The sequence below is a fragment of the Meira miltonrushii genome (genome assembly GCF_003144205.1).
Source record: "Meira miltonrushii strain MCA 3882 unplaced genomic scaffold FA14scaffold_3, whole genome shotgun sequence".
Taxonomy (NCBI): domain Eukaryota; kingdom Fungi; phylum Basidiomycota; class Exobasidiomycetes; order Exobasidiales; family Brachybasidiaceae; genus Meira; species Meira miltonrushii.
In genome coordinates this window covers 3,140,616-3,167,391 of record NW_020289945.1, presented here as the reverse complement: position 1 = coordinate 3,167,391, position 26,776 = coordinate 3,140,616, and the positions used below count along the sequence as shown (strand labels likewise).

Here is a 26,776-nt window from a genome sequence, read left to right as displayed (position 1 = left end):
AGGAAGGGAGGAAGGGAGGAAGGGAGGAAGGGAGGAAGGGAGGAAGGGAGGAAGGGAGGAAGGGAGGAAGGGAGGAAGGGAGGAGGGAAGGGAGGGAGGAGGGAAGGGTTAAAAAGTTGCTGCAGCATTAGATGTACTTTATCTATCACTCAACTTCATCATCATTAATGCAATTGAAAGTAAGGTTGAATTTAAATTAGAAAAAAGGTATGTAAGCGGGGCAAAAGTAGATCGTAAATGCGGAAAACAGTGCCAAACTTCGAAGCAAAAGCCACATAATCAAAGATCGAGGGCAAGGCATTGTGCCCCGTATGCAAAGCCGTAGATATGTACGGTACGAAACAATGCGAGAGCTGGCGAGCCTAAACACTGCCACTGCATTTGTGATCACGTCTGGCTGTGCGAGAAGATAAATACTTCTTTGATGTGCTATATATGTTATGCTTTTTTTATTAGACACTACCTTCGACCGCCATTATATAAGGGCAAGCTGAAGGCGAATAATATCTTCTTTTATTCCGTCATTTATAGTTCACGGAGCGACACTTTCTATTTAAAAGCTAGGCGTTACACCTCACAAACTCGGCGCCCTTTCGGCCATGGTATATTATGCATGTTGACAGTTTTGACGGAACTAAGATGCTGAAGGAATGACATATCTTTTACTCAGTCTGAACAATTCAATCTACACTTTGTTCATCATATACTTTACGAGGCGATACTTTCTGTTTAAACTTTAGGTGTTTCACCTCACCAACTCGGCGCCCTTTCGGTCATGTTACACAATGCATGTTGACAACCCGTCAAAACTGACACTATCTAATATGAAGCAGCGTATTTGTGTGTGTATAGAGTAAAGCCACAAATGACGTAGTGCTCATTCATTCCTGCTCGATATGATCATTTAATTAAAAAGTGTAAAAGAAGGCGATCATACTACTTACATCTCCCCCTTCCTCTATAACATATATTCAAACCATTCAAAGCCCGAGAATCATGAAGTCGCTTTCATTCACTGTCATCCCTACGATCGTGATGGTATGTCAATCCAACATGTTTGAATCGAAAGCATTACTGACTGTTTCATTCTGATTAGACCTTACTTTTATTGGTCCAAATGTCCTTACAAGCACCTGTGCCAACGACAGGTGGTCTGAAAGTGAATGACTCTCATTCACGTCAAGCTTCTACGAAAAGCGCTATTGGTAAGCCAAGTACTGTTGTACATAACCATGGTAAAGGTGGAAGTGTTCCCGGTCTTATTGCCCACACAAGCGAATTACCTGCTTGCGATAGGTGTAATACAAATCCTTGTAAATGTTTATGAAAGACCTTGTAGGTGTGTACCTATCGATTAAACCCGTTCAAAGTACGAAGATCCATTCTTATAGTCATACGTGATCGACACACATTTAAAGCTATTGCTTTCTATTCAAACCTTACCAAATCATCCTACAATAACCTGCAGGCAGTTTATTGCTATAGAGCTTTTGTAATCTTTGTCTAATCTGGTCATACAAAAACATTTGCACTACAACATTCATTTGAACTTGAACCCGATCTCATTTGAGAAAAAAGTTGCTGCAGCGTTAAATGTAATTTATCGATCACACAATTTGATCATCATTCATGCAATTTGGAAATAAAAATTTGAATTAAGTTTGAAAAAGGTATGTCATACAAGAACATTTGCACTACAACATTCATTTGAACTTGAACATGATCTCATTCGAGAGCAGATTAAGCCATTCGGGAGAGGGAGCTCCATGGGAGACCACGCTTGGCAAGCCACTGTAAAGATGAAAAAGGAGAGGTGTACGTGTCAGTCTCGTCAAATTTCCCGATGGTCAGTAGGTTCGCTGTCTTTCTTTTCTTCGCTATTGCTATTCGTCATCAAGAAAAGAGATATGCTGAAAGCAAGTCATCATCAGCACTGGTGGTAAACTGATTGCAGCATGGCAACAAGGCCAAGTGCATGCAAAAGTCATTCAAACACCAAAAAGAAAAGTAGGCCTTTTCGTAGACAGATGTGGAATTGCTTTGCCCATCAAGAAGAGAAAATTGCATCATCGAGAGCCATCAAAAAAATCAAAGAGAACCATGAAAAACAAAATCACATCGCTTAAAAACCTAGCAAGCCATAAAATCTTTCCCGGGAATCCTTTTACGTTGTTTGATCAGCCCAAATTTTCACACCTGGTCTTCCGAACGCCAATCCTTGTGGGGCGCCGTGTATACAGTAGTTGTTTTTTTTTTTTCTTTTCTTCCGTAATCGCACTTCGTTTAAAGACTTAGTCTATGATCGATCTTTTGCATCCTTTCTTTTGTTCGTAACCGCTTAAACCAAGCCACTTTACGCACTCTTGATCACGCGCGAAATCCATATACGAAAAGAGGGGGAGCGAGTGGCGATGGCGACAAAGAAAGACAAAAGTGAGGTGGTGAAAGGTTGTGTACATCGATGATTGACGATTGCCCTTAATGCATTGGGCTAGACGAAAGGAGTTGAAGAAAAAGGTCGAATACCGTATCTCGCAAAGAAAAAAATTATTCGAATAAATCTTGTTTTACGCTTCTTTCTATTCTGAAAGTTTCAACGATCGAAGGCTATCCACGTTTATACGTCTATCGAATAATTCTTGTTTTCTTACGATGGTGTACACCATGTGGTCTTCTGTACGATATTCGCAGGCTATACCGGGTTGCGTTTCAGCTTGCCCACCTGCATCGACTCCGAACTCACATGTGCATTGACCATGGAAATCGGTCCTTTATTGCATTCGTTTATCGGTTAAAGTTACTGTGTTTAACGCATATCCCTCTAGAATTGCAGTCGTGAATCGTCCAAATAAAAACCCTTCCATAAAGGTATGACCTTTTGGCTGACGTCGAAAGATCCGTCACGGGGTGCTAGCCTATTAAGGTCTAGCAAGGTAAACGTTTTTAAACGTACCATAAATCCAATCCAAATATCGTATTCTTTTTTCTCGTAGCTGACCAAATCCGCCTAAAACACATCCTTGTGTATCGTTACCATAAGAAGCACAGCATCATCCATCCAAACGCGACACTCGCCAGCTTTCAAAGCCCGTCGTGTCTACACTCAAATAACCATAATACCACACACCAAAAATAACCCATAACACATCCCAACTCGATGATGCAAATCTCCAAATGATGAGGCAAAACGATTGCCAACATCTGTTGTACGATGATCTCCAAATCCTTCCGGTGCTCATCACCAAATTTTTGGAGAATCCACCGTCAAAATGACATCATTGATGACTGTTTCGAGCATATCAGCTCTGGCGACGATAGGCAATAGCGAAAAGAAAAAGACGAGAACCCAAACCAGAACAAGATCAACAAAACTGCTACGTACCAATGCATGGAAACCCAATCCACCGATGGATGCAATGTTGAGAAGAGTGCTGATTGAGTGAAGACCAGCGAACTCTTTGTTGAGCTTTTGCATCTTGTCGGAGACCTGTTGGATGTGTGGATGCATCCATGCGGTGAGTTGGGTGGCGGCGAAGATCAAAGCGTCATCCGATATTCAGCATCCATTGTGTTGACGATATCAACGGGATGAGAATGAAAGGAGAGAGGCAATGGTGGCGAGAGGTAGAAGGGTATATGATGGTGGAAAAAAAAGAAAAGGAAAGGAAATGTGTTTGTGTCAGTAATACTGGGTATCATGCAGGCAGGCCGTTGAATGATATGCAGGGCGGTATCCACTCAGTCCCGTATGCATGCGCGCGCGCCCCCCTCAAACGCCGAATGAAGACATGGGCATGCACACGTGACTGCTTTTCCCAATCACAGAGCGAGATTAACCCCGCGACTGGAATTGTGCCGGGCAATACCGCCTCCACTACCATCATAATACTATTCATACTCACACCTGCGTCATCGTATGATTTGCCTTCAGCAGCTTCTTGACGGTGACGTTCATCTTGTAATTTATAACTTGCAGGGCCGATTGCTAAAGCATTGATCAAATTAGCAGCAGCGACTGTAGCCAAAGTGAAAGCTTGATAAACAGTTGCATCAAAGATATCAAAAGGATGTTTGCGTACAACGGCATTGTCCCAAGCCAAAGAGCCAACCAAGAAAGCAGCTGCTAAACCATTGTAAGAGAAATAGGTTGGGAAGAGTTTCTTCATCAAATTGCCAAATTGTTGACGAGGTAATTCGCTATACATGATTGGAGCGCCAACAAAAGTCAAAAATGCTTGAGAACCAAAAGCGGCACCAAATACCAACAAATGAGCACTACGAACGTCGGGCGAAAGTAAGCCCTTGAACATGTCAAGACCGACACGTTGAGCTTCCATGATTGCGAAAGAGAGTTTGAGAAAGTGTTTGTGATGAAGTTATGAGAAGATGATGGTAGTGAGTGTGTAAGAATGAATGCGGATGGAATATATAGACTGTAGGAGTTGATCTGGCAGATAATTAAGTAACTCGATTGATTGACTATATACCTATGTTTTAATGCTGTCTGTCTGTCTGTCTGCCCCTTTGATGATGATTCCATGATGAGAATGCAATGCAACTTTCAGGGTCAAAGTGCACGAACCAATAGGGTAGGCGTCTGGGCCCTGCATTTACGCGCTGAGTACAACTGTATATGCTTACTACGTGTGGAGTGTCTGCACCTAATCAGCATTCATTCATTCATTCAACCACACGTTCGCTGTTAAAGGCAAGCCAATGATGTATTGATACATTGAAACACATTGAACAGTGGTCTTAGTCAGCATTTCCACCATAAACAGCTAACAAAGCATCCCCTACTCCTGATGGTCGTAAAGATCCAACATCCGAAAAGATAAATGTAATCAAATCAGGCTTTGTATAATCAATTTGTGGATTCTTTTCTTCCATGGCTGATGTCATGAGCTTGGCATTGGTGGCTGTGCTTTGCTTATCGATCGTGGGTGTTGATTGCTTTTGTGAATCTGCATTTATTAATTCTTCTTGATCAGGGAATGTGAGAGTAGGTCGGGAAGAAGGAAGATCGAATTGCGATAGCGGGAATATCCGCAAGAATTTGAAACTGATATAAGAAAAGGAAAAGGATTTTAGTAAAATGCAATCTTGAATCAATGCTGATATGGTCACTCACCTCTCTGCTGCTGCGTAAAATGGCTTGCCGTAATACTTGGCAACCAAAGCCAATCCCAAAGTACCCACCGCATTCAAGATACCACCACTTTCACAAACACCTTCCGCACCCACTAAAACAAAGTCGACTTTCTCTCCTACGAAAGCAGCTGCTGAATCACATAACACAGTGGTAGGTATGCCAGCCTGGGTTAATTCATTGTACGTCTTGATTCCCAATCCACCCGGTCTTGATTCTGTGACATAGACATTGATATCCAATCCACGTGCTTGAGCAGCCAACAAAATTTGCATTACCACTCTCGAGTAGGAATGTGTCAAAATGATTGATTTATCACGAATAAAAGGCATTGCCAATTCTGTAATTTTATCACGACAACTTGGTACTGTTTTTTCGGCAAATTCTCTTGCTAGATCAACTAATTTTTTCTTTTGAACGGCAAAATCTGCAGAAGCGTCCCAATTCATCGTAATTACCAACCTGGCAAATAAATCCAATCCGGCCGTTGCGGGTATTGGATTGGGCAGAGATTGTTTCAATCGATCTGAATGTGATCGTAAGAGGGTGATTAGTTCGGATGTGGTATTGCTGGGTACTTGAGTGATCAAATCGCATAATGCAAAGATCGAAGCAATCGGAGGAGGTAGCGAGAACGATGATGCTAATTGAGAATGGTAAGAAGCAACGATGTCGTACCCATTCAGGTTTGCTAGAGGTTGCCTGGCTGATGTGGCTGAATCACTCGATCCATGCAACGGAGATGCTGAGCTAGATGCTATCGCCATGTTGCTCGTCTTGTGATGAGTGAATCGGAGAGATGGTGTTGTAGGACGAGAAGAAATAGACTGCATCTGCAAAATCTTAAATTTATCCGCGTACGCTAAAGTGAACCTTGTTATACCGCGTAGCCTGTCCTGTTATGATCTTAAATTGTGTACAGTTGATATGATTACAATAATGAACAATATTATACATTCGATCTACTCATCCTCTTCTTCTTCATCGTCATCCTCCCCGTCAGCTGCATTAGTGAAATTTGTCTCATCACCTATTTCAGCATCCTCTTCATCCACATCAACCTGGCCTTCTCTTCTCTTTTTCACAGCTCTGAAACTTCTCAACAAAGCATATCGAGCTTTCTCTTCTGGTGTCATCTTTTGTCTTGACTTATAAGGACCTCTCTTCTTTGAAGTACTGGCTTGCTCTTCTGTTTGATCTCCCGGAGCTAATGTTTCATCCTCTTGTTTGATCGTTGTGGTTTCGTTTGCTTGATCATCCTCTTCATTTGATCCTTCTTCGTCTTCCTCTTCATTCTTGTCTTCTGCCTCTTCTTCTTCTTGTTCGTCTTCTTCAGCTACCTTTTCTGCAGCTTTTCCTTGACTTGAAGGAGCGGGACGAGCATTCATCTCATCACAATCCTTTGATGGAAGTAGAATAGTATCTTCTTTTCTCATCCATCCTCTTCCACGTACCCAGACCCAGCCCTTATCTGTTATCAATCCAGTCTTAGATTCTTTCAACGTTGGTGCTTGTCTCCAAAGAGCGGGCTGTGAGACTTGATCATCAGGTGGAACGAGTGCAGCTTCCCTTGCAGCCATATTGACAGCCTGTTTGAACAAGATTCTCCTTCGAGTTGTACTGGGTGCACGACCAATCTTTCTATCCGTTTCCGTAGCAGGTAGAGGCCACAGTTTGTGTTGTTCTGCTTGTGATCTTGAAAGGTCAACTTCATCCTTCAGTATGATTTCAGTTCCAATCAATTTATCCCATGTACCTTTGAACATTAGGTTACCCAATTGCATGTAGGGTGTCTCAGTTTCGAGTCCTGCTATTGAATATTGTTGTGACATTTGAACAAGTCTTTTTGAATCAGGTCCTAGATCTAAGGTTACCAGTTCCTCTTCTTCTTCGTATTCCCAATCTCCCCCTTCACTGTCATCTCCGTCCAAATCCATCACGTCATCTTGCTTGCGGGAAGATGGTCCTGCTTCATCAAAAGAGACTACTCGTTGCCATGATTTGTCCAATAATGGCTCTTCACGTGAATCTGTGAATGTCATCTTCCTGCTTCGATCATTGGGTATATGCGAATTGAAGGTGGTGATCGAGCAGTAGGACAATTCGGGCCTAAGATTGCCCTTGCAAATGGCCAGTGCGATTTTGTTCACAATTTCATTTTTTCCGGCACATCAACAGAGCCAATACATTGCCCGGTTCAAGCGCAGCAGCGCTCTCTAAACTCCACTTGGCGCGTGCTATTGTGTATATTATTGGGAAGGATGGTGAAAGATGATAGATTCTCTTTTTCATTTCAAACCATCATCTTAACATCACACACACACAACAATCATGACAGTATTCCGTACCGCTTTAACTCGCGCAGTAGCTCCTACAAGCCGTCGTTCTTTGGCTTCCGCTACTACCGGTAGTCTTTCTGCCATTCGTAGCAAGCACACCCTTCCCGATCTTCCATACGATTATGGAGCATTGGAACCTGCTATCAGTGGTCAAATTATGGAATTGCACCATAAAAAGCATCATCAAACATACGTTAATGGTTTAAACACAGCCGAAGAACAATTACAAGAAGCAATCAAGAAGAATGACGTCAAAGCTTCGATTGCCGTTCAAAAGGCTTTAAACTTTAACGGAGGTGGTCATGTGAACCATACTTTGTTCTGGCAAAATTTGGCTCCTAAAAATTCGGGTGGTGGTGAATTACCATCAAGTGGTCCTCTAAAAGAAGCTATCGATCGTGACTTTGGCGGATTGGATCAATTAAAGACAAAATTCAACGCTCAAATTGCTGCTATTCAAGGTTCAGGTTGGGGATGGTTAGGTTACAACCCAACTTCGGGTAAATTGGACATCGTCACAACCGCTAACCAAGACCCACTCTTGTCTCACGTTCCTTTGATCGGCGTTGATGCTTGGGAACATGCTTTCTACCTTCAATACCAAAACGTCAAGGCTGATTACTTTAAGGCAATTTGGGACGTGATCAACTTCAAGACTGCTGAAGATCGTTTGAAACAAGCAAAAGCTTGATTTGATAAATCACAATTGAAGTAAAAATAATGTAGAAATTGATAATGCAAAAAAAAGATGTTGCTATGAAAAAAGTAAAAAAAAATTTTGTTGGGTTGCTTCCAACAGAGTTGAGAAGACATTACCCGTAAAAAGAGCATTTTGGTAGGAACAGATTTGGTAGATGCTAATAGATTCACTATCCACCATGATATGTCAATCCGCGTTTCAGATCTCCAATGCCATCAAACGTCTCCGCTCATCGACGAGCCAATCGAGCACATGACTCTAACATGATGAGAACAAGTTCCCGTCCTAGACCGCCATATGGGATCATGCTGCTCAAGCCGAAGGAAGAGGCATTTGTGTGCAAAAATTGAGATTAGCAAGGATTGCAGCATACTTTAGCAGAATAGTGTAATAGCTCCAGCCCATTTGCTGTTCTTACCATCGCTCAAGTCGCCGTTCATGCAGCGGAGCAAGCATTCGCAAAGCAATCTCTTCCACTTCCGAATCAGCTTCCATTGTCCATGCCGATTGACACCGCACTCACCTTTGAAAATACAGCCCATCCATCAGTGGCTGACAATACCTGTCAAAAGTTGCTATTGATCATTTTTTGTCGTGATGCATCTTTCACCGATGAAAATCGACATGCATCAGACAAGCCAACAAGCGGATGTTCGAAAAGAGGGGACCAAGATACAAAAGTCAAATGCCGCGTCGGCTCTTTCTTTATATCAAAAGAATTCCATCGCGAAATAGAATCATGATAAGAGCATTGGGTTGTGAGTTGTCATTGGGAGATTAGTCCCAAAAAATGAAGAGTTTTGGTAGGGTTAGGATCGTTCATATCCTCTGTCTTGCAGGAAGTACATCCGTATACAAGATCAGGGATATGAATCGAATGAAAGAACTGAGGGACGCTTTTTTATCACATCCCTCCAAATTCCTTGGGACGTCCAAGACACATTTGACTTCGTGTATTCGTTCCCAGAACTCTCTTCGCCCGCCTATCAGAAAAGCACATGGAAGGTGCCGTGTCCGAATCGCTTGAGTCTGATGATGAAAGTGCATACATGACTGATCCAACCTTTTCAACGTATCCAGAGGCACATTGATGGATGCGACTATGCTTTCCGAAGGGATGTGGTAGCCATCGTTGCAAGATCGACAAAGAAGCCAAGCAATACTTTGCTATAAAGATTCGAAAGTATATGTCGAGATGGAATGGGAATCGTGCTCGAGGTGAGAAGAGAAGAGAATCAAGTTCATACGAGAAAGTGTTGTTCTTTGCACGCGTATAGCGTGACGCGACTGATGCGTGTGTGTGTGCCTGCCTACACAAGCGCTTTAAGCACACTTTCCCCTCCTCCCCCTTTTGCCTGATAAACGCCATCACAGAACATCTTATCATCATCATGGAGAGGGCATCCGAGAGTGGTCAACAGCAGTCAATGGAACGTGAGTATGATTGATGTTTGTGTTAGACACCTGACTAATCAACCCAGCATAACAGTACTGCACGAATTGAGTCAATTGATGCAAACCGGATTATCAAGAGAACAATTACGGATATGCATAGATCTGATTCAAACGGGTGAAGATCCAAAAGCCATAGCAGTGCGTTCGTTATTGGAAAATGAAGCAGTGTGATCGTAAAAGCATACTGACCTTTTCCTTCTTTCCTACAGATCGCCATCAAAGAGCTACGGCATAGAGAGGCTACTTCTAATCGACAGGCCATTTGACAGACGTTTGTCGCCTTTTGATGATGATCTTGTAATCGTACCGACCGTAAATCTGATCGATGGCAGCCAGAACCGTGCGCCAATACTTCAATTGAACGAGGGCACAGATCTGAGTGTGTCTTTGAACCAAAATCCCATGATTCATCTACTTTGTCTTCTCGCTGACTCACACAGACACACAGGTTGCTTGCAAGATGGAATGAGGATGTGCGATTATGAATTGTAAATATGTATGCTGAGGGTGTGCGGAAGATAGTATATTTGGGGAAGAGAAGAAAAGAAGTATGAGTACAAAACATGAGCAATATTCTATGTTTCAAAACAAACAAAACAAAAAATCATGATTGTAATTGAAAGAAAAAAAAAACTGTGTCAACAAAAAAACAGCGACGCAATAAAAGAAGAAGAGAAAAGAAGAGAAAAAAGGCAAATGTTCTTTTGGATATTTAAAGAAAAACCCAATTTGTCATCATCATTTTTTTGAACGTGAAATCAAGCGGACAAGGCAATTGCAATGCTCAAAACTGCCATACTAACGAATGCTGTGTTAACGGTAACTTCCATAGCTCCACTGGTTTTGCTTGATGATGATCCACTACTGCCACCTGATGCTTGCGAGCCAACTGATGGATTTTGTGTTGCAGCAACTTTGGCCCAATTGCCCAATTTAGGTGCATTTGCGCTACCTTTTGGTGCAGTTGGGTCAGTAACATTGATGAAATCTTTTGTTGGCAAAATGTTATCTTGCTTGGTCGGTGGATCGTTTGGTCCGTATGCATTGTTGTACCATGGTAATCCTTGCAAATTTGGCACGGCACCTTCGATGTTCCATCCGGCTTGGTGGGTGGCTTGAACCATACTGTCGAATGCTTTGGCTGCTTGATCGGTTGTTTCGTGGTTCAATGTGATCCAACCGGTGTTGTTGGTCTTTGGTGTTGCCCAAGCAACTTCATTAGCAGTAACGGTCTTCAAATTGGGTGCACTTTGAACACAGCTTTGAACCTCCGTTGCGGTACCGTTTCCTTGACGCAAGCACCAATCATCTGCATCATGGGTCCACATGACTGATTGCATACCAAAGACGTACTTGGCAATTGCACGTACACGGTTATCAACATCACCTTCAGGCATACGGGCTTGGTTAGGGATGTATCCTGTGATGTCATAGATGATTTGTGCAGTCCATCCTAGTTCACCAACAATTTCCAAGTCAGTCTTTGTTGTTTGTAGGGTGTGGGACCATGTGTGAATAGCCAAATTTTGTTTTGGTGTTGCGTTTGCGATCAACTTTAATTGAGCTTGGTTCCAAACGATTGCACTACCAATCAAAAAGTGAGTGGCAGTAATGTTTTGTGTCTTGAAAACGTCAATGTAATGTGATGTACCGTTTGGTGTTGGTCCGTCATCGATACCGAAAGCAACGGCATTATCGGGAGCTTGATAGATATCACCGTTGAAGCACTTTTGGTCGGTCCATGAACATACTTTGGACATATCGGTTCCCTGGGGGTAATCAACTGTACCTTGAGCATTTTCCTTGCTTACTGGAATGTCTGGAATCAAGCCAGCTGCTTTGACAGCGTTGTATTTGTCTACCCATGACTTTGGTAGAGTGCTTGCAGCAGGTGAATCAGAGCCTGCAGGAGGATAAGGAGTACCTGTACCGGGTGAGGTGGTAGATGCTTGACGTTTTGTTAAATCGGTTGGTGCAAGATCATTGATTTCCAAATGATCAAAATGAGAACGACGTGCTTGCTTTGGCATTGATGCTAATTCAGCACGATTACGTTTTGCCAATTCCAATTGAGGATCTTCACCTGTGTAAAGTTCAACGGGCGTACGACGTTCATGACGAGCAAATAAGGCGTGATGTGGCTTTGCTGCCATGGAAGCGCTAACGGCTTCTGCTGCCACAAAGGCTGTTGCAAGTAGAGGCAAGAATTTCATTATGATTATTGTTGTTGTTTGTCGGAGTGTTTGGGTTGTTGATGTAGGTTAATGAATGTCAGACGAGCGTTAAAAAGAGAAGAGGCTCAAGTTTGATTTTGTCGTGGGAATGAAAAGGACAGTGAAGAAAGGAGAGATTGCCGACCTTGATCGATGAGATTTTAGGTCTGTACACGATGTATCAAACAAGTGTACGTCTTATTAAAAGGGGGGTTTGGGTGTGTGTTGTGGTGATGAAGACAGGAGAATAAAGATTGAAATGACGTTTCATCTTTCGGTCTTGCGCGGTCTTGCGTTTGAATAGGAATACGTCCGCAAAGCACATAACGCGACACAACCCTATCGACGCACTCTTTTTCATTACTTCACGGCTATGAGTGGTAATGAAGGGGTAAGTCCGCCCGATAAAAGGATAACTGCATACCAAGACCTTCGGATGACCGTTATACAGCCTGCATCAATCGAACAAAAAGTGTGCATTTTTTTGACTAGAAAAAACAGAAGAAGGCGCAATTCCGCCCCTTTCTCCTTAATCTTTACCGGATGAAATATCCCTAAGGGAGGTTTGCAATAGGTAAAAATAAATCATAAATTAAGGAGATCGTCCGCCTTAATGCATACCTTTACAACGGTTAATCTGCTTTCGTCATGCCAAATGATTCATGCAACAACACATATGCAAACAATCAGAAAATTTCAAGTTATAGAGGTATTGAGATCTGTTTGCGAAGTATATCTTTGCTTTTTCGAACGAGGGGGAAAGGGAGGTGCATTGCCAAGAAACTAAGTAAAAGCCTGAATATGCAAGAAATGGAAAAGGAGTTGAAAAAAGCATGGGGTCACTCTTTTCCTTTACTGGGTTCGCGCCTTGTCCCCTTTTTTCTACTGGACACACGATATAAATAGTGAAAAATTGAATGAAATCACGCTAAATTGACAACTTCTTTCTTGGCAAACGCGATCAATGCATTGTAAGAGTGTTTTTGCTTTCTCCTAAAAATTACGCGATCTTTTAGCATCTGTCATTCGCTTTTAGTCCCAATTATAGTGGACATCTGCACTGTATGAATGAAATAGTTGGAACTGGATATGAGAAAGAACTTCTGGAAATGTCGGTCCGTCCCCTGTGTCTGGCATGATATACGATTCGATCCGCTAAATAGGACGTTTAGCAACAAGAACTCATTCCTGTCACCCATCATTAGATGAAGTTTTTTTTCTCTCGGCCGAAAATGACATTTTTTCTCGATTATTGAACGCGCCTCTTCGGCTTATGTCATCTGTCGCTTTTCCAATGACAGGAATTAGGGAATCGGTACGTCCGCCCTGAGATCATAAAATATCCGAGGGGTTGTTCCTCTCGCCCTTAAGTCACGCGTACAAAACGGAGACGATCTGAAAATGCACTGAACAGACGCGCTTAATGAGACACGGAGTTGAAAGTTGGGTGATCGAGCGTGCGTACATGTACTGTAAGTTTGAACCTTAAATTTGGATATTGGTCAATAGATTGTAATATGTGCAGAGCATTTCACTCCTTTCCAATCAGGAGCATCAATGAGGTAAAAATAAACCCTTTGAGAGACAGGAGCTTTTTGTGAACTAATTTGTCATATGATCATCATTCTGTCAATCCAATCACAAATAAAAATGGATTGGGCGATCTCGAATTGCAAACTTTGACGCCATACATGACATTGCGCCTCTTTTTTTTTCTTTTTGAAGTCACACACATTCAATCACATCCGGGTCGCACGTTTATTTAAGATTTTAAAAGCCCGAAGAAAATAGAAGCCTTTTGCTTAAATAGGCAACCAAAACCGATGATTAATGGCTGTTGTGCCCTGCGCCCGCCCTAAAAAGGTAATTTAATCTTTGTAAGTGTGTGTGATATTGTCTACCTACCAAGCCGCCGCGCCCAAATTTTCAACTCCCGTGGTTCCTTGTGTCCCGCGCTTTAAACGTCCGTCTACGTAGCATGTACATACATTTCCGATCTTCGGCGCCTAGCTTAAAAACAATAATCATTCGTTATCAACACACTTACCAAACCATCTTAAGATGTGGCTATTGTTGATCTTTGAGTGAGGATTTATGCTATCAGAATCACTTATAATAAGTCATATAAATTTTAAGAATTAAGTAATAATTTGTTCTTGTTTGTATTCGATGTTATCTCTCTTATTATCACATTTTTTATCTCCTCGATAAACGCACAATCGGATGCAAGTTAGGAACATGCGAGACAGAGCTAATGTGCATTTCTGGAAATTGCGAAATAAAGAGGCACACAACACACTTTTGTCGTTCCTTGTGCGCATGTGTGTGCAATGCAGTGCAGGCAGGCAAGGCAAGGCAATGCAGCTCAGCCCCAGGAAGTTGATGCGTATTAATTAGTGATACAAAAACACACACTTGTGCCCGTACATACACGCTTATGACCTCGTCTTCCGGCACGGCATCACTCTACCACAAGGGCAAAATAACATTTTGTCCAATTTGATGGTTATTGTCTCTTTATGAGATCCAACAATCATTCTTAGTATCATTACCATCATCAAAGTTATTATATTCAGCTTCAAGAGAGTTCTTCTTCTTTTTGGTATTTTCGGATACAAGGGGTATATTTTACTAATATAAAGCAGGAGTGGCAGCCCGCTTCCACTTTCTCAAAAGTCAAAACACTTCTTCAAGCGGTCTTCACTTTGGATCACAATTCGACAAGAGAAAGGCCGCATCGAGAAAGATAACGGAGCTCCAACACAATTCATAACTTTCTAGAGAAAAATACGCTTTCGATCTGATTGTCAGCTAATTCAATCTCCGACTAGGTTCAGTAATACAAAAGCATATCCAACCTTTCAACCAACCTCGGTGTACAGCCAATCCAAACAGATCAAACACAACCAAAACTCGCAAGTTGTGATAACTTATGTGGCTCTGTTAAGTTCAATTCGGAAGAGAATCCAAGAAGAATAAAGTGTGTGAACTGCATTCGCACAGCAGCTCAAGTGCTCCGCCTCACGCCTACGAATTCGTATTGCAATCAAGAACAATAATCCGGGTCAACCGGAAGCGAAGCTGGATAGCAAGAAAGGGTACTACTCTTTGCAGTAATAATCGAGCTGCTTTCTATTATCCTTCCACCAACACTTCATCATAGGCTCTTGGCTTGCTTATGAGTATGTTCTCATCTTCGAATCATATGCCCTCTTCGGGATATATGTATGACGATAGAAGGAACAATTACAAATATCCAAGATCACAACATAGCAGCTCTTCATCAAGCTATGTTTCCAGCACGTTCAATCAACCAAGTCCTTCATCTTCTGCAACTTCAACTTCAAGTAGCGTTCGAACGCCCCCTGATTTGTTATTGAATGGAGCAACATTAGCAAAAGATTTGACACATTCAGCAAAGAACGCAGCACTTTTATCATCAAAGCAACCGATACAATCTGTGCAAAAGTATAACTCTGCAACAACAGGTTACCAAACTAAACAACAAGACCGTGCAAAAGAGACACGCTATATGACTATTGCACAAATGCAGGACCGCTTAAAGATTCTATCGAAAGTGACTGGATCGCCAACTGTCAAGCCAGATATTCCTTCGCCTCCGTCCAGTGTAGGCTTAAAGGGTAAACAAGTCGCCCGTGAAGCATCATTTTCTCCGCATAGAGCGTCTTTAAGTCAAAAGAGGAAAGCGGAAGATAGACCGAGTGAATCATCACCTGAAGCACAAAGACCAAGACGAATGTCACGAACGATGAATGAGTCAAGCTCATCATCTTTGTTGTCAAGCTTTGAGCCTTTATCGTTGCCTCGGGTGCGAGAATGGAGTAAAGAACAATATATCGATACTGCTGCTGCATACCGTCATAGAGGAAGAGAATTGAAACATAGAGGAGATAGAAGATTACGAGAATCATCTACGAATTATACTTCGCCCATCAATGAAGCTTCGATTGCCGGATTGGAACAAACGGATGCATTGCTGTTCTACGTTTATGGATTTTGGTGCGATGATCAAGGCAGAGGGACATGTATAACGGAAAATTGGAACAGTTTGTTCGGGTTGTTGAAGTATGTTTATCTTCGTCATGAGAAGAACAAGGCGACTGTTCTTGCAGGCTTGTGTCGATTGCTGGAATCAAGCGTTTTACGACACATTGCCGGACATGAGATGAGAATGTTGACGCATAGACTTGGCAAAGCATCCTCATCGATTGATCCGACGTCGAAAGAAGAAATGGTTGAATTGTCTGGTTTAATGCAAAAAGTTGTTGGAGATCAAGAAAGATCGAATCGATTACATGCACAAGCACGTCAAAGTGTTTTGAACATGACTGTTCTTCAACAACATTGTCCTGCTTTGGCACGGTTTTGTGAAAAGAGTATGCAAAGCCCGTTATGGGCATCATCCGATCAAGCACAATTGGCTACGAGGTTGGATCCATGTTCCGATTCGGCGAGTGAACCTGGCTTGGCAGCCTCAAGCACGAATGGATGGTGTTGGCCAATGGACGTTTCTTCACCCTTCCCGATGCTTGTTTGTTTTGGTAGAGCGGTTTTACGCGAAGTAGCAAGAGAAGCTCGGGTTGCGTTTGAAACCGAATCAGTTGCGATTTGAGTGATTCACACAATTCAATCTTCCTTCATATTTTCAGCATTTATTTCAACAATTTTCAAAAGTCACGGCAAGCAAATACCCCCCCCTCAAATTCAAACAATCTCTTGGATCTACATTAGCTGCATTTTCAATGCACAACAATGATGGGCCTTTGCAATGTTCAATCGCACAATGGCCCATCTTTATCATCATTTTTTTATCTGGTTGGTTCAAACAAAATTTTCGTTATGCACACAAGTTACCCATTTCATGCACATAAATACCTCATCACATTTCACATATATAGCACGGTTTTGGTTTTTTTTTTCTTTGTTTCATATTTGTTACATGACGATTTTTATGTATTTTCTCTCTCTTTTTATTTGATAACGATCAAGAATTTATAAGATTCTAACGATTGATAATGTATCAGGGGCTGAGCTGACCGTTGAGTGAGTAAATGTGGAGTACGCAGCTATCAGTCTAAGAGCACATCCTCAGTGTGTTAATTGCATGCATGCATTTAACCCTACGATCATTAAAGCTGAGAATCGTGCATATATTAACACAACACTTTTACCTATTGATCATCAATTCATCCTTAGCATTATGTCCAAGAAAGGGTGATCTGTATCAAGACTGAGAAGCCATCACGATGGCAGAGAGCAGTTCAGAAAGAGAGCCATTGCTTAAGCAACAAAAGCAGCAGCAGCAACAGCGACAAGGACCAAGCGAAACAAGACAATCAAAACCGATCCAAATCAAAGAAGAATCTCAAATCTCACCATTGATACGAGCATTGATCGCATTACGATCAGGTCATTTACCCGATAATGCACAGCTTTATGCGCTCTTGCATTCATCTGCTGCATTTTTTGAAACGTTAAGTGGATCAGTCATCCCGGCAGAAAGCAAAAAGAACTCTACCACAAACGAAAGAGATGATGAACGTGCGGCATTGTCAAATGAAACTATCATTACGCTTGCTGCACTTTTGAAAGAATGTGCAACGCTTTGTAGAATTTCGGCTGGATGGTTGTATGGTAATGAAAATGATCGGGATGGAAAGATTCCAAAATCCAACGATACGGAGAATGGTTCACAACAAGGAGCACGAGGCAACGAGAATGAACAATGGCAACGATTGATTTGGCATTTAGGTCAAGCATTAGTTGAGAAACCGGTCGAAGTTGAAATGGAAAGTGATCTTACAACAGATGCGCGTGAAGCCACCGAAGCGATCAAAGATGCAGCAAAGCAAGTTCAAACGGATGCTGTACAAGGATTCAAATCTATCACAAAGATCCTTTCGATGATTTTGAGCAGTGATGAATTTTTGAGGATACCTTCAGATATTGTCGGATCCATCAGTGGAACGCTGGCGGGAATTGCGAATGATGTTGGAGCAAGAGCGTTTGAAGTGGAAGAAGCATTAGAGACGAGTAAAGTCGGTTCTGAAAAGACGGAGAAAGACTTTTTATACCCCAAAGAAGCTGTTCAAGATGCAGGTGGGAAAGCGGCAGACGCGGTAGAAGCAATAGTCAACGAGCCACAACCAGGAAGAAAAGGAAAGCAAAGAAGATCGGAAGAAGAGGAAAAGGCTGCAACATGGGAAGATGAATTTTCCAAACGGATTGCTAGACTATTAACCGAAGTGAGAGAAGATGATACATTCAGAAGTGCGACTGAGAAAATTGTTGGGTTAATGAGAAAGTACATGAGTATTGCTCAAGAGGTACGCGATGATCTACAAGTCAACATCGAAAAAGAAGGATCAATTGGTGATGTAGCGGCGAATGGCGTTGATCAGGTCAGGGAAGGAATTGCAACAAAGATTGAATCTGTTCATCTGGAGACAGAGGTATCTACTCACCTCTCTTATCACGCTACTGCCACGTTGCAAGCGGCAAAAGAAGTTCTGGAAGGATTGGCGGGCGGGAAAAGCTTAGATTCCGTTTTGGAGAAAGCTCGGATTGTCAAGGAACAGGCACAGAGTGATTCTGAACTCCGACAATGGGTCAATCAAGCATTAGATATAGTTGCCAATACTATACGACCGACAGATAGCAGTAACGAAGAATCGATTCAAGCCCAAATCAAGTCACTCTTTGATGAATTGCACGTTCTGCTCAATACTAGACCAGCAATCGTACGTTCGTATGAAGACCTTCAAATTGCCTGGGCTGAATTTCAAGCTGGCCTCCGTTCTGACGCAATGATGCGTAAGCTACGTGCTCGAGTGAGCCATATCGTTTCAATGTCAAAGACGGTATTCGTTAATGGTATCAAAGATGCCAAAGATCAAGCCCGGTTCGCATTTTCCACTTTGATCAAATCACTTCTTCCTTCCCTGGGTCAAATTTTGGGAAACATTCCATTACCAAGAGTTGAATTCACGTCGGAAAATCTGGATGCTGTCGTTGATGATGTTCATATATCCTCCCTGCAACTCGTTCCCGATACCCTTCGGCTCACCACAAAGACAGATTGGGTCTGGCAACCAGACGAGACGCATGTCGATACTGACTTCCGTGTCTTTATTGGTGGTCTAAAACTTGCCGTTTCGGATGTATCCTTTTACGTACAAGAACGCTATACTGCACCCTCGGATACGGCCTGTTTTGCTTGTTGTTCCTTTGGCAGATCACAAAGCAATTGGTGTCTTTGTCGCGGTCCTGCTTCTTGGCTTGCTTATACAGAAAGTGCTCTACTCGATGTTGGATTCAAGCGTAAAGGTGTTGGTATCACTCTGGATTTGCGGGATGCAGGTCAAGATTTACGGAAACAATCATCTTCTTCTTGGTGGCCACCTTGGTCTTCATCGCAGAACAAACAACCAAATCAACTGGATGGTATCATTAAACAATATCAAAGTTCAGAAGAGCAGGCTGAAATTGAAGAAAAGTCTGTTAGAACATCATTCTTTGACATCAATGATTGCCAAGTGGAAATAGATGATTCGTTTGACCTGAATCTGAGAAATTCTCGTCATTGGCTCATCAATACCTTGCTACGTTACACGTCAAGACCAATCATCAAGACTGTACTGCGAAGGATCATTTCTGCTCAAATTCGAAATGGCTTTGTTTTGGCAGATCAGCGTGCATATGATATTCATCTTCGTTCTAAGCTTGTCCGCCATCGGAAGCTATGCCAAGAAGCTCGAAGAGCAGGCCATGAAACTCTACCTTCGCTTTCGGATGCACATGCCGGAGTGTCTGATTATGTGGCGGTCGTACTGAACAACGAAGCAGGCAAATCCAAATCGCGCATCGAACGAGAAAAAGAAGAAGAACTGCAACGTCAAAAGGAAGAGCGAGAAAAAGAAGAAGAAGAAATCCAAAAACAAAGAGAGGATCAAGAAGAAGCTGCAACTGTGAAAGATCAACCAAAACCTGACAAAAAGATGGAAATACGACCGACTGGAATGGTTTATCATGATGAAGATGGTGATTATAGTATCGCAATTGGCGTGAAACCTTCTGGAATGATTCTTGATGAACGTCAACATGGTCCAAAGACGCAACGAATGCGTGTACGCGAAGCGATTGCCAACCCTAAACGCACGGCAGAAGAAGTCGGACAAAGAGGAAAATATGTTCACGAAGAAGCAAAGAAGGCCTTACAAGGAGATCGCCAAGAATCACAAACAATTGATGACGAAGATCGTGATTTGTTGGATGTACCCAGAGCTGTCACACAAAATGCTAGAGAAGGATTGCACAATGCACAAGATGCATTAGCAGCAGTCACTGGAGATCTTTTCACAAAAGATGAATTGCGCAAACAGGATCGTGACAATGGATGGAAAAGCTCAGCGTTTGATCTGTGATCACACTTTTTGCATGCTTTGACATAGCGGCTTAGTAAGGTGATTACTATGTCAGTGTTGATGATTGTTATTAGATCAACTATATACATATGTTCAGAAATTACATTATTGTACACTAAAAATACAGATTGAACTTAGTTCCTCTCTGGTGTGGTAAGTCTGCGTTCTTCTCTGGTAAAACCTCTATCGTTCCTCTCTAAAGCGGTACCTCTAACGTTACTTTCTGATACTTTGTAGTCCTTCATCCTAACAAAGGAGGTCCTTTTGCGTTGATTTTCTTCTTCTTTGATTTCCCACTCGATCCTCCCTTTTGAAATTGTCTCCAATTATCGATGCGATCTTGTCTATTGTTCTCCCATTGCTCCTTCTCTTCCACTTTTCGTTTTCGCTCATTCTCCGCGTCTTCACGTTTTCTTTGTTCTTCTCCTTCAGCAGCGTGTTGGATGCGTACCGCCCTTCGCCTTCTCACTTCATCATCAATCATCATTTCTTTTGTTCCTTTTCGTACTCTTTCTTCGAATGAAGGTATTAATCCTCTTAATCTTTCATCGTCACCATCTATGTTTGCAGGTAGTCCCAGCTCTTTCAGACACACCACACGTGCAGACATTACCACTTCATCCAAAGCATTTCGTTTCTTTTCGTCTTGAAGATGAAGTGAGGCTTGTTTGAGTAAGCTAAAAGCATGTTCCGCTCTTGGATCTTTAACTTTGTCAGGATGAATCAAAAGGCTCTTCTTTCGATAAATCTTTGTTATTTGTTTTTCATCTGCTTCCATTGGACATTCTAGAATATCATAAGGATTCAATTTGAACGCCGATAAAATTCTGTCCATCTCTAATTCTTGAAAGAATAAAATCTTTTCGCGTGAAAGTTTCTTTTCCATCTCTTCCGGATTGTCGGGTAATTCGTCCATGATGTTTTTTGTGGCGGAAGTTTTAATCGTTGTATCCTTTGGTGCACTGGGCGGAGGCCCTGGAGGCTGTACGGATGGTCCGCTTTGTTTCGCATCCATGACGGTTGTGATGGTGGTGAGAAAGGTGGTGTAAGACCCGAGTCAAACTTTCCTTCCTGCCGCACCGCCGCCGCCTTTTCCTCTTGGCAATCACTCCCGCCCGAATCGCCGTTTATGCATGCGTGTCGCGCTTTACACAGCTTTTCCGCCCAAATTTAAGACTCAGGAACGCACGGACAATTTATGTGTTTAGGAGATAATCATCATTCCCATCTTGATAAGAGAGAGAGACTTACTCGCACACCATCATCTTCCTCTTCTCGTCAAGATGTCATCAACATTTGATCATTTGCGTACATTACCATCAATTCGTGAAAGATGCAGTAAAGTATTTGAATTAGCAAAAGATGACAAATTGGATTATTTCACTTATCATGCCGAAAAAGAAGAAAGAGCGATTGCATTTTGTACAAAGATTATAGAACGTGATTTTGGTGGTAATGTTGCACAAATTCCACCACATGGTCGTTGGAGACATTTTGATGCTGCGAATTTACCAAGAATTACAACGCTCTTATCGCAATTTCATAATGAAGGTGTTCAGCCTATCGAAGCTGCACGTAGATTGGTGGATCTGTTTGTCGTTAGTGTCTTGCTCGATGCAGGCGCAGGTCCGACATGGCAATATGAAGAGAGGAAGACTGGTTTGAGAATCGGACGAAGTGAAGGATTGGCAGTTGCATCATTGGATATGTTTGAATCCGGGTTGTTCTCAAGAGATGAAGATGAAGGAGGTGATGGCGTTCGACAGAAATGCGAAGCAAAAGCATTGGCTAGACTCACGCCTGAATTACTCAGTATATCCTTACAAGTAGATCCAAACACCAACCCAATGCATGGGCTAGAAGGTCGAGCAGGTTTATTGAGTAGATTGGGAGACGTGCTGCAAAAAGATGTTTTGGGCTACTTTAAAGGACCGCACGCAGGCATTTCACCAGAAGCAAAGCGCCCAGGATTCTTGATTGATTATCTTGCCAATCATCCATCAACGACAAAGAGTGCTGATGGAAGACTTGCAGTTCAAGTAGCAACACTGTGGAAAGCGCTCATTGAGGGATTGGCACCTGTCTGGCCCACAGAAGGAAGGACAGTGCTAGACGGACAAGTTCTTGGGGATGTATGGAAATGTGAAGCATTAGAGAAAGCAGGAGCAAAAGGATCAGATGCTTTAGTTCCATTCCACAAACTAACACAATGGCTATGCTACTCAATCATGGAACCAATGGAGCAAACCTTAGGTTGGACTTTTGTAGGAGGAGAACATCAGACTGGATTACCCGAATATCGTAATGGTGGTTTATTGATCGATTTGGAAGTTTTAGAACCAAAGCCAGAACTTTATGCAGCATCTGCCAAACCGTCTGGACCTCCGCCTGCAGGACCTATACCTATCTTTCAACCTAGTCATCCTGCTGTGGTAGAATGGCGTGCATTGACGGTGATCATGTTGGATCGAATCGCAGCTGGAATACGAGAAGCAATGAGTTTGAACGATGAACAATTAAATCTTAAACAAGTTTTAGAAGCTGCCACGTGGAAAGGAGGAAGAGAGATCGCGAAGATCAAGAGACCCGAGACTGGTGGTGGCCCTCCAATCAATATTGACTCAGATGGAACTGTATTCTAACGTCAGAATCAAGTCTATAGCCTGTTATTCATTTACATGTCAATTTCCTGTAATATTGATCATTGGTATACATCATTTCAAATCTATTTAAGCGCCAATGTTGACCTTATGGGTGGCTTGCAATTCAACATCTTCTTCAAAGATGTTGATATCCCATTTAGGCTTGTAATTGTAACCGATGTTGAAACGATGATGACCGCCATGTTGAACGACAAAGTTGCTAACAGTCTTGAAATCTTCAGCTGAAAGCTTGATTTGTTGAAAGTTTGAATCGATACGTTTTGGCGTAACACTCTTTGGAATGACTGAATATCCACGGCCACGACCCCAAGCGATCAAAACTTGAGCAGGGTCAGCATTAAGCTTTTTAGCAACGCTTTGAACGGGTTCAGAAGAGATGATATCCTTCTCCTTTCCTTCTCCGTATTGGAGTGTGTTACCCAAAGGACTGTAAGCAGTGATATGGATTCCCTTTTCGTTGGAGAATTTGACCAAATCTTCTTGTGGCAACAATGGATGAGCTTCGATCTGGTTCACTGCTGGAACGACACCGGTAGCTTTGATGATACCTTCCAAATGGGCTTGCGTGTAGTTTGAAACACCGATTGACTTGACCTTTCCGGTCTTTTGCAATTTGATCATTGCATTCCAGGTATCGACCAAAGTGGTCTTTAGGTCCAATGTATTTTGCTTTCCGTCATTTGGAGTCAAATCTTGGTTTGGCTTTGCGGTTTCAAAACCGACTGGCCAATGGATCAAGTACAAGTCCAAATAATCCAATCCAAGTTCTTTGAGTGTATCATCCAATGCACTTTCAACGTGTTCCGGCTTATGGGCTGAGTTCCATAATTTTGAAGTGATGAACAATTCTTCACGTTTGACGACTGATGGAATCAATTCTTTGAATGCTTCTCCAATCTCAGATTGATTTTGGTAAATTTTTGCTAAATCTAAATGACGATATCCTGAGTTTTTTACTGCATGGATAACGGCATCTTTTACTTGACCTGGCTTACTTAACCAAGTACCCAAGCCGATTGCTGGGATGGTGTTGCCGTCGTTGAGTTTAATTTGTTCGTGTAGAGACATATTTATGTATGAGTTGTTTGTTGTGGTTGTGAGACAAGAAGATGATTTGACTTAAAAGGGTACTTATATGAGTTTCTCTTGAATGATGTCACTTATAGGTACACACACGACTATGGCAAGTAGAATTCGCAATTAAACCAGCCGAATTGCGTGAGAGTGTTCGATAACTGTAAAGGTACATTACCATTGTAGATTTTATACGCCACTCGAGGCACTTCTTACGTCTTCTTTTTATTGTGTGACCCTGATTTATTCATTCCATTTCTTCTTAATTTAAAAGTGGAGGATTTCTGCGCTAAAGTGGCACACATGCGCACTTTGCTGCACTTTGCCAGCACTTTCGGTACCGTGTAAGAGAAAATGGAACGTGCGCGGAAACTTAAACAACGACCACAAGTGAGCTTAAAATTAAAGCTGACTGTTTCTTCTTGAATTCATTCTTATCCGAGAATCCATCTCATGATCAAATATCGATAACAATGTCTGACTTTAATGCAGAAGAAGTACTGACATTCGCCATCAACATTGCCAAACAGGCAGGAACGATCATCCGAGAAGGAAGTGCAAAGCGAATCGATGATCAAAATCAAGGTAAAGTGGACGTTGAAGAATTGATCAAGAAAAACACAGCTGATCTTGTCACCGAAACCGATCAAAAAACGGAAAAGTTTATCAAAGATGCAATCTCTAAACAATTTCCATCACATAAATTTATCGGAGAAGAAAGTTGGGCTGCTGGACAGCAGGCTACGCTAACTGATGAACCACATTGGATCGTTGATCCAATCGACGGCACAAATGGATTCGTACATAATTTTGTCATGTGTTGCGTTTCGATTGGTGTTACATTCCAATCAAGACCGACAGTAGGTGTCGTGTATGCTCCCTTCTTGGACACTTTATACTATGCACGTACAGGAGCTGGAGCATTTATCGAATCACCTGCTTATGGAGAACGACAGCTGCCATTAGCAAAGCCAATGCCTTTACCAAGCTTAAAACAAGCACTTTTAGCAGTAGAATACGGAAGTGATCGTGGACCAGGCGTACTTGATAAAAAGATGGAAAGTTTCAAGAGATTGATTGGGGACGAAGATGCTGGCATCAAAGGCGGTCGAATGGTTCAAGGTGTAAGGAGTATCGGAAGTGCGGCGCTAAGTTGCTGTTATGTTGCCCAAGGTACTTTTGATCTTTGGCATGAGGTTGGTTGTTGGGCTTGGGATGTATGTGCTGGAGCTGTGATCATTCAAGAAGCAGGCGGTGTGGTCGTAGGTGCAAAAGAGCCCACCTTGAAATCTATCAGTACAGAAAGCTTTGGTGATATCACTCCTGAAGTGTTACAAGGAAGAAAGTACCTTGTCATCAGAGGCGTTGGAGATTCAAAATCTGAAAAGGGCGCAGACGCTCAAAAGAGAATCATCAAAACTTTCTATGAGACGATTGATGAATGGGATGCAAAGTGATCTGGCTATTAATTTGCATGTCTGTTATTACTCTTTTATGTACAAATGATATCCCAAGATGTGATTAAATTGATGTTTGATCATTCTGCATACACCTTTAACGCTTCTTTTTCTTCTTGCTTGCTGTGGATAGAATAGAACCTCCTTTCCTTTCCACACGAGGTCCAGCAGAACGAGATTGAGTTGACATTAGGTATGTCAAGCCGGCCAAAACATTTCCGACCAAAAGTCCAATGCTAGCACCCAAAACAGAAGGCACAGGATATGCTTGCCAAGCTTTATCCCAATCCAGCAAAACTCCTGATGATCCAATCAGAGCGCCTAGCAGAGTACACGTAGTTGTCCGAACCAAGATCTTGAATCTCGGTGCAGCTTTGGTCGTTTCAGATATCGTACTTGAGAAGGAGAAAGCTTTGATCCATTCCTGTTCATCTGTGCCCAATACGTGAATGGCAGGGAGGAGGGCCAATAGGGCCAAAAATCCCGACAAGAACAAAGTATCCAAATGACTTTTAAGGAAAGGTGCTCCACAAAGAACGAGGACTGCATAAATGACAATTGCAATCAAAGGTAAAACAAAGGAAGTCATTGTAACGTGTTCCATCTGTTTACCTATTCCAATCCTTCTTCTTTTCATTACTTCTTCACGATCACCACGTTCCATCGCTTCTGCTTCGTCCCACCAACCTTTAAATCGTGCAACGAACCAAGATTGACTTAATATCAAAGCTGCCAAAGTTGATCGATTTCCACGTTTGATCCATTTGATAGCTGTTGAATCACTATTGGGCGTAGAAAACAAAAGTTTAAAAGCGGTAATCAAATTTTGCCTTGCTGAATTGACATTTTCTAAAGATGAATCGTAGGCTTGTTTGGCTAATGGGCTTACTGTTATACTGTCTTCGTTATTCTTTAATGCCAAATTTTGCTTTGATGCTTCTCGCCATAACATGTGGGCTGGTAAAACGATCAAACAGAGAAAGATTAAGATGCTGTTCAACGTTAGCATGACCAAAAGCTGAAGCGTATGTGAAGATGAACCCAAAGGAGGTCCTTTGATCGATCCATTTTGTGGGTTAGCACCTTTGGCTTGATCGATGGTTTGGGAGCCACCTGCCCCTGACGATGATCCTGTTATCTTTGACATGTCTTGATCACCGTTATGATACAATATATGCTCAAGTTTAACACTTTTCTTCTTGAATCATTTTATTCGGCGTTAGCTTGTCTACGCGTGCGGCTTCATGCGTAAGCTTCAAAGGTCATGCATGGACTGAGTGTT

At 42.2% G+C, this 26,776-nt stretch overlaps 14 protein-coding genes across 14 annotated transcripts; 7 read left to right on the top strand and 7 right to left on the bottom strand.

Annotated features, from left to right (window-relative positions):
• Positions 1 to 996: 996 nt before the first annotated feature.
• On the top strand, positions 997 to 1,327 carry FA14DRAFT_181070 (uncharacterized protein; the record flags this gene model as incomplete). Its single annotated transcript, XM_025501062.1, has 2 exons — positions 997 to 1,038; positions 1,097 to 1,327. 2 exons carry the CDS (start codon positions 997 to 999, stop codon positions 1,325 to 1,327), a joined length of 273 nt encoding a protein of 90 aa, XP_025354752.1.
• A 1,653-nt stretch (positions 1,328 to 2,980) lies between these two features.
• FA14DRAFT_161827 (uncharacterized protein) lies at positions 2,981 to 4,392 on the bottom strand. The gene is made up of 2 exons (XM_025499311.1): positions 3,903 to 4,392; positions 2,981 to 3,487 (listed from the first exon to the last, which is right to left on the bottom strand). The coding sequence occupies exons 1-2, from the start codon at positions 4,335 to 4,337 to the stop codon at positions 3,239 to 3,241; spliced, it is 684 nt and encodes a 227-aa protein (XP_025354751.1). The 5' UTR covers positions 4,338 to 4,392; the 3' UTR covers positions 2,981 to 3,238.
• Positions 4,393 to 4,665: 273 nt separating this feature from the next.
• Positions 4,666 to 5,977, bottom strand: FA14DRAFT_161826 (nagb/rpia/CoA transferase-like protein). Its single transcript, XM_025499310.1, has 2 exons — positions 5,132 to 5,977; positions 4,666 to 5,062 (listed from the first exon to the last, which is right to left on the bottom strand). Exons 1-2 carry the CDS (start codon positions 5,914 to 5,916, stop codon positions 4,756 to 4,758), a joined length of 1,092 nt encoding a protein of 363 aa, XP_025354750.1. The 5' UTR covers positions 5,917 to 5,977; the 3' UTR covers positions 4,666 to 4,755.
• Positions 5,978 to 6,065: 88 nt separating this feature from the next.
• Positions 6,066 to 7,231, bottom strand: FA14DRAFT_191493 (uncharacterized protein). Its single transcript, XM_025501869.1, has one exon. It carries the CDS (start codon positions 7,189 to 7,191, stop codon positions 6,112 to 6,114), a length of 1,080 nt encoding a protein of 359 aa, XP_025354749.1. The 5' UTR covers positions 7,192 to 7,231; the 3' UTR covers positions 6,066 to 6,111.
• A 248-nt stretch (positions 7,232 to 7,479) lies between these two features.
• Positions 7,480 to 8,589, top strand: FA14DRAFT_161825 (putative SOD2-superoxide dismutase precursor, mitochondrial; the record flags this gene model as incomplete). The annotated part of the gene is made up of 1 exon (XM_025499309.1): positions 7,480 to 8,589. A coding segment is annotated over one exon (700 nt), but the record flags the coding sequence as incomplete, so codon positions are not given.
• Positions 8,590 to 9,579: 990 nt separating this feature from the next.
• Positions 9,580 to 9,909, top strand: FA14DRAFT_181065 (uncharacterized protein; the record flags this gene model as incomplete). The annotated part of the gene is made up of 3 exons (XM_025501061.1): positions 9,580 to 9,622; positions 9,678 to 9,781; positions 9,853 to 9,909. 3 exons carry the CDS (start codon positions 9,580 to 9,582, stop codon positions 9,907 to 9,909), a joined length of 204 nt encoding a protein of 67 aa, XP_025354747.1.
• A 492-nt stretch (positions 9,910 to 10,401) lies between these two features.
• FA14DRAFT_124349 (glycoside hydrolase/deacetylase) lies at positions 10,402 to 11,673 on the bottom strand (the record flags this gene model as incomplete). The annotated part of the gene is made up of 1 exon (XM_025496637.1): positions 10,402 to 11,673. One exon carries the CDS (start codon positions 11,671 to 11,673, stop codon positions 10,402 to 10,404), a length of 1,272 nt encoding a protein of 423 aa, XP_025354746.1.
• Positions 11,674 to 15,079: 3,406 nt separating this feature from the next.
• On the top strand, positions 15,080 to 16,489 carry FA14DRAFT_157098 (uncharacterized protein; the record flags this gene model as incomplete). Its single annotated transcript, XM_025497876.1, has 1 exon — positions 15,080 to 16,489. The coding sequence occupies one exon, from the start codon at positions 15,080 to 15,082 to the stop codon at positions 16,487 to 16,489; it is 1,410 nt and encodes a 469-aa protein (XP_025354745.1).
• A 508-nt stretch (positions 16,490 to 16,997) lies between these two features.
• FA14DRAFT_72426 (uncharacterized protein) lies at positions 16,998 to 20,421 on the top strand. The gene has a single exon (XM_025502775.1). It carries the CDS (start codon positions 17,124 to 17,126, stop codon positions 20,298 to 20,300), a length of 3,177 nt encoding a protein of 1,058 aa, XP_025354744.1. The 5' UTR covers positions 16,998 to 17,123; the 3' UTR covers positions 20,301 to 20,421.
• A 120-nt stretch (positions 20,422 to 20,541) lies between these two features.
• On the bottom strand, positions 20,542 to 21,186 carry FA14DRAFT_123426 (DnaJ-domain-containing protein; the record flags this gene model as incomplete). Its single annotated transcript, XM_025496570.1, has 1 exon — positions 20,542 to 21,186. One exon carries the CDS (start codon positions 21,184 to 21,186, stop codon positions 20,542 to 20,544), a length of 645 nt encoding a protein of 214 aa, XP_025354743.1.
• A 341-nt stretch (positions 21,187 to 21,527) lies between these two features.
• On the top strand, positions 21,528 to 22,986 carry FA14DRAFT_72420 (DUF1688-domain-containing protein). The gene has a single exon (XM_025502773.1). The coding sequence runs from the start codon at positions 21,584 to 21,586 to the stop codon at positions 22,940 to 22,942; it is 1,359 nt and encodes a 452-aa protein (XP_025354742.1). The 5' UTR covers positions 21,528 to 21,583; the 3' UTR covers positions 22,943 to 22,986.
• FA14DRAFT_72421 (Aldo/keto reductase) lies at positions 22,987 to 24,223 on the bottom strand. Its single transcript, XM_025502774.1, has one exon. The coding sequence runs from the start codon at positions 24,029 to 24,031 to the stop codon at positions 23,030 to 23,032; it is 1,002 nt and encodes a 333-aa protein (XP_025354741.1). The 5' UTR covers positions 24,032 to 24,223; the 3' UTR covers positions 22,987 to 23,029.
• A 50-nt stretch (positions 24,224 to 24,273) lies between these two features.
• Positions 24,274 to 25,542, top strand: FA14DRAFT_72409 (inositol monophosphatase). Its single transcript, XM_025502771.1, has one exon. It carries the CDS (start codon positions 24,511 to 24,513, stop codon positions 25,492 to 25,494), a length of 984 nt encoding a protein of 327 aa, XP_025354740.1. The 5' UTR covers positions 24,274 to 24,510; the 3' UTR covers positions 25,495 to 25,542.
• Positions 25,242 to 26,664, bottom strand: FA14DRAFT_161818 (uncharacterized protein). The gene has a single exon (XM_025499308.1). The coding sequence runs from the start codon at positions 26,639 to 26,641 to the stop codon at positions 25,592 to 25,594; it is 1,050 nt and encodes a 349-aa protein (XP_025354739.1). The 5' UTR covers positions 26,642 to 26,664; the 3' UTR covers positions 25,242 to 25,591.
• Positions 26,665 to 26,776: the final 112 nt, after the last annotated feature.

Coding starts and splice junctions, on each gene's coding strand:
- FA14DRAFT_161826 (XM_025499310.1), bottom strand. CDS start 5,916: ATGGCGATAGCATCTAGCTCAGCATCTCCGTTGCATGGATCGAGTGAT. Junction 5,063..5,131: donor TTTTACGCAGCAGCAGAGAG/GTGAGTGACCAT, acceptor TTCTTATATCAG/TTTCAAATTCTTGCGGATAT.
- FA14DRAFT_72421 (XM_025502774.1), bottom strand. CDS start 24,031: ATGTCTCTACACGAACAAATTAAACTCAACGACGGCAACACCATCCCA.
- FA14DRAFT_191493 (XM_025501869.1), bottom strand. CDS start 7,191: ATGACATTCACAGATTCACGTGAAGAGCCATTATTGGACAAATCATGG.
- FA14DRAFT_161827 (XM_025499311.1), bottom strand. CDS start 4,337: ATGGAAGCTCAACGTGTCGGTCTTGACATGTTCAAGGGCTTACTTTCG. Junction 3,488..3,902: donor AATCATACGATGACGCAGGT/GTGAGTATGAAT, acceptor CACATCCAACAG/GTCTCCGACAAGATGCAAAA.
- FA14DRAFT_72420 (XM_025502773.1), top strand. CDS start 21,584: ATGTCATCAACATTTGATCATTTGCGTACATTACCATCAATTCGTGAA.
- FA14DRAFT_72409 (XM_025502771.1), top strand. CDS start 24,511: ATGTCTGACTTTAATGCAGAAGAAGTACTGACATTCGCCATCAACATT.
- FA14DRAFT_72426 (XM_025502775.1), top strand. CDS start 17,124: ATGGCAGAGAGCAGTTCAGAAAGAGAGCCATTGCTTAAGCAACAAAAG.
- FA14DRAFT_161818 (XM_025499308.1), bottom strand. CDS start 26,641: ATGTCAAAGATAACAGGATCATCGTCAGGGGCAGGTGGCTCCCAAACC.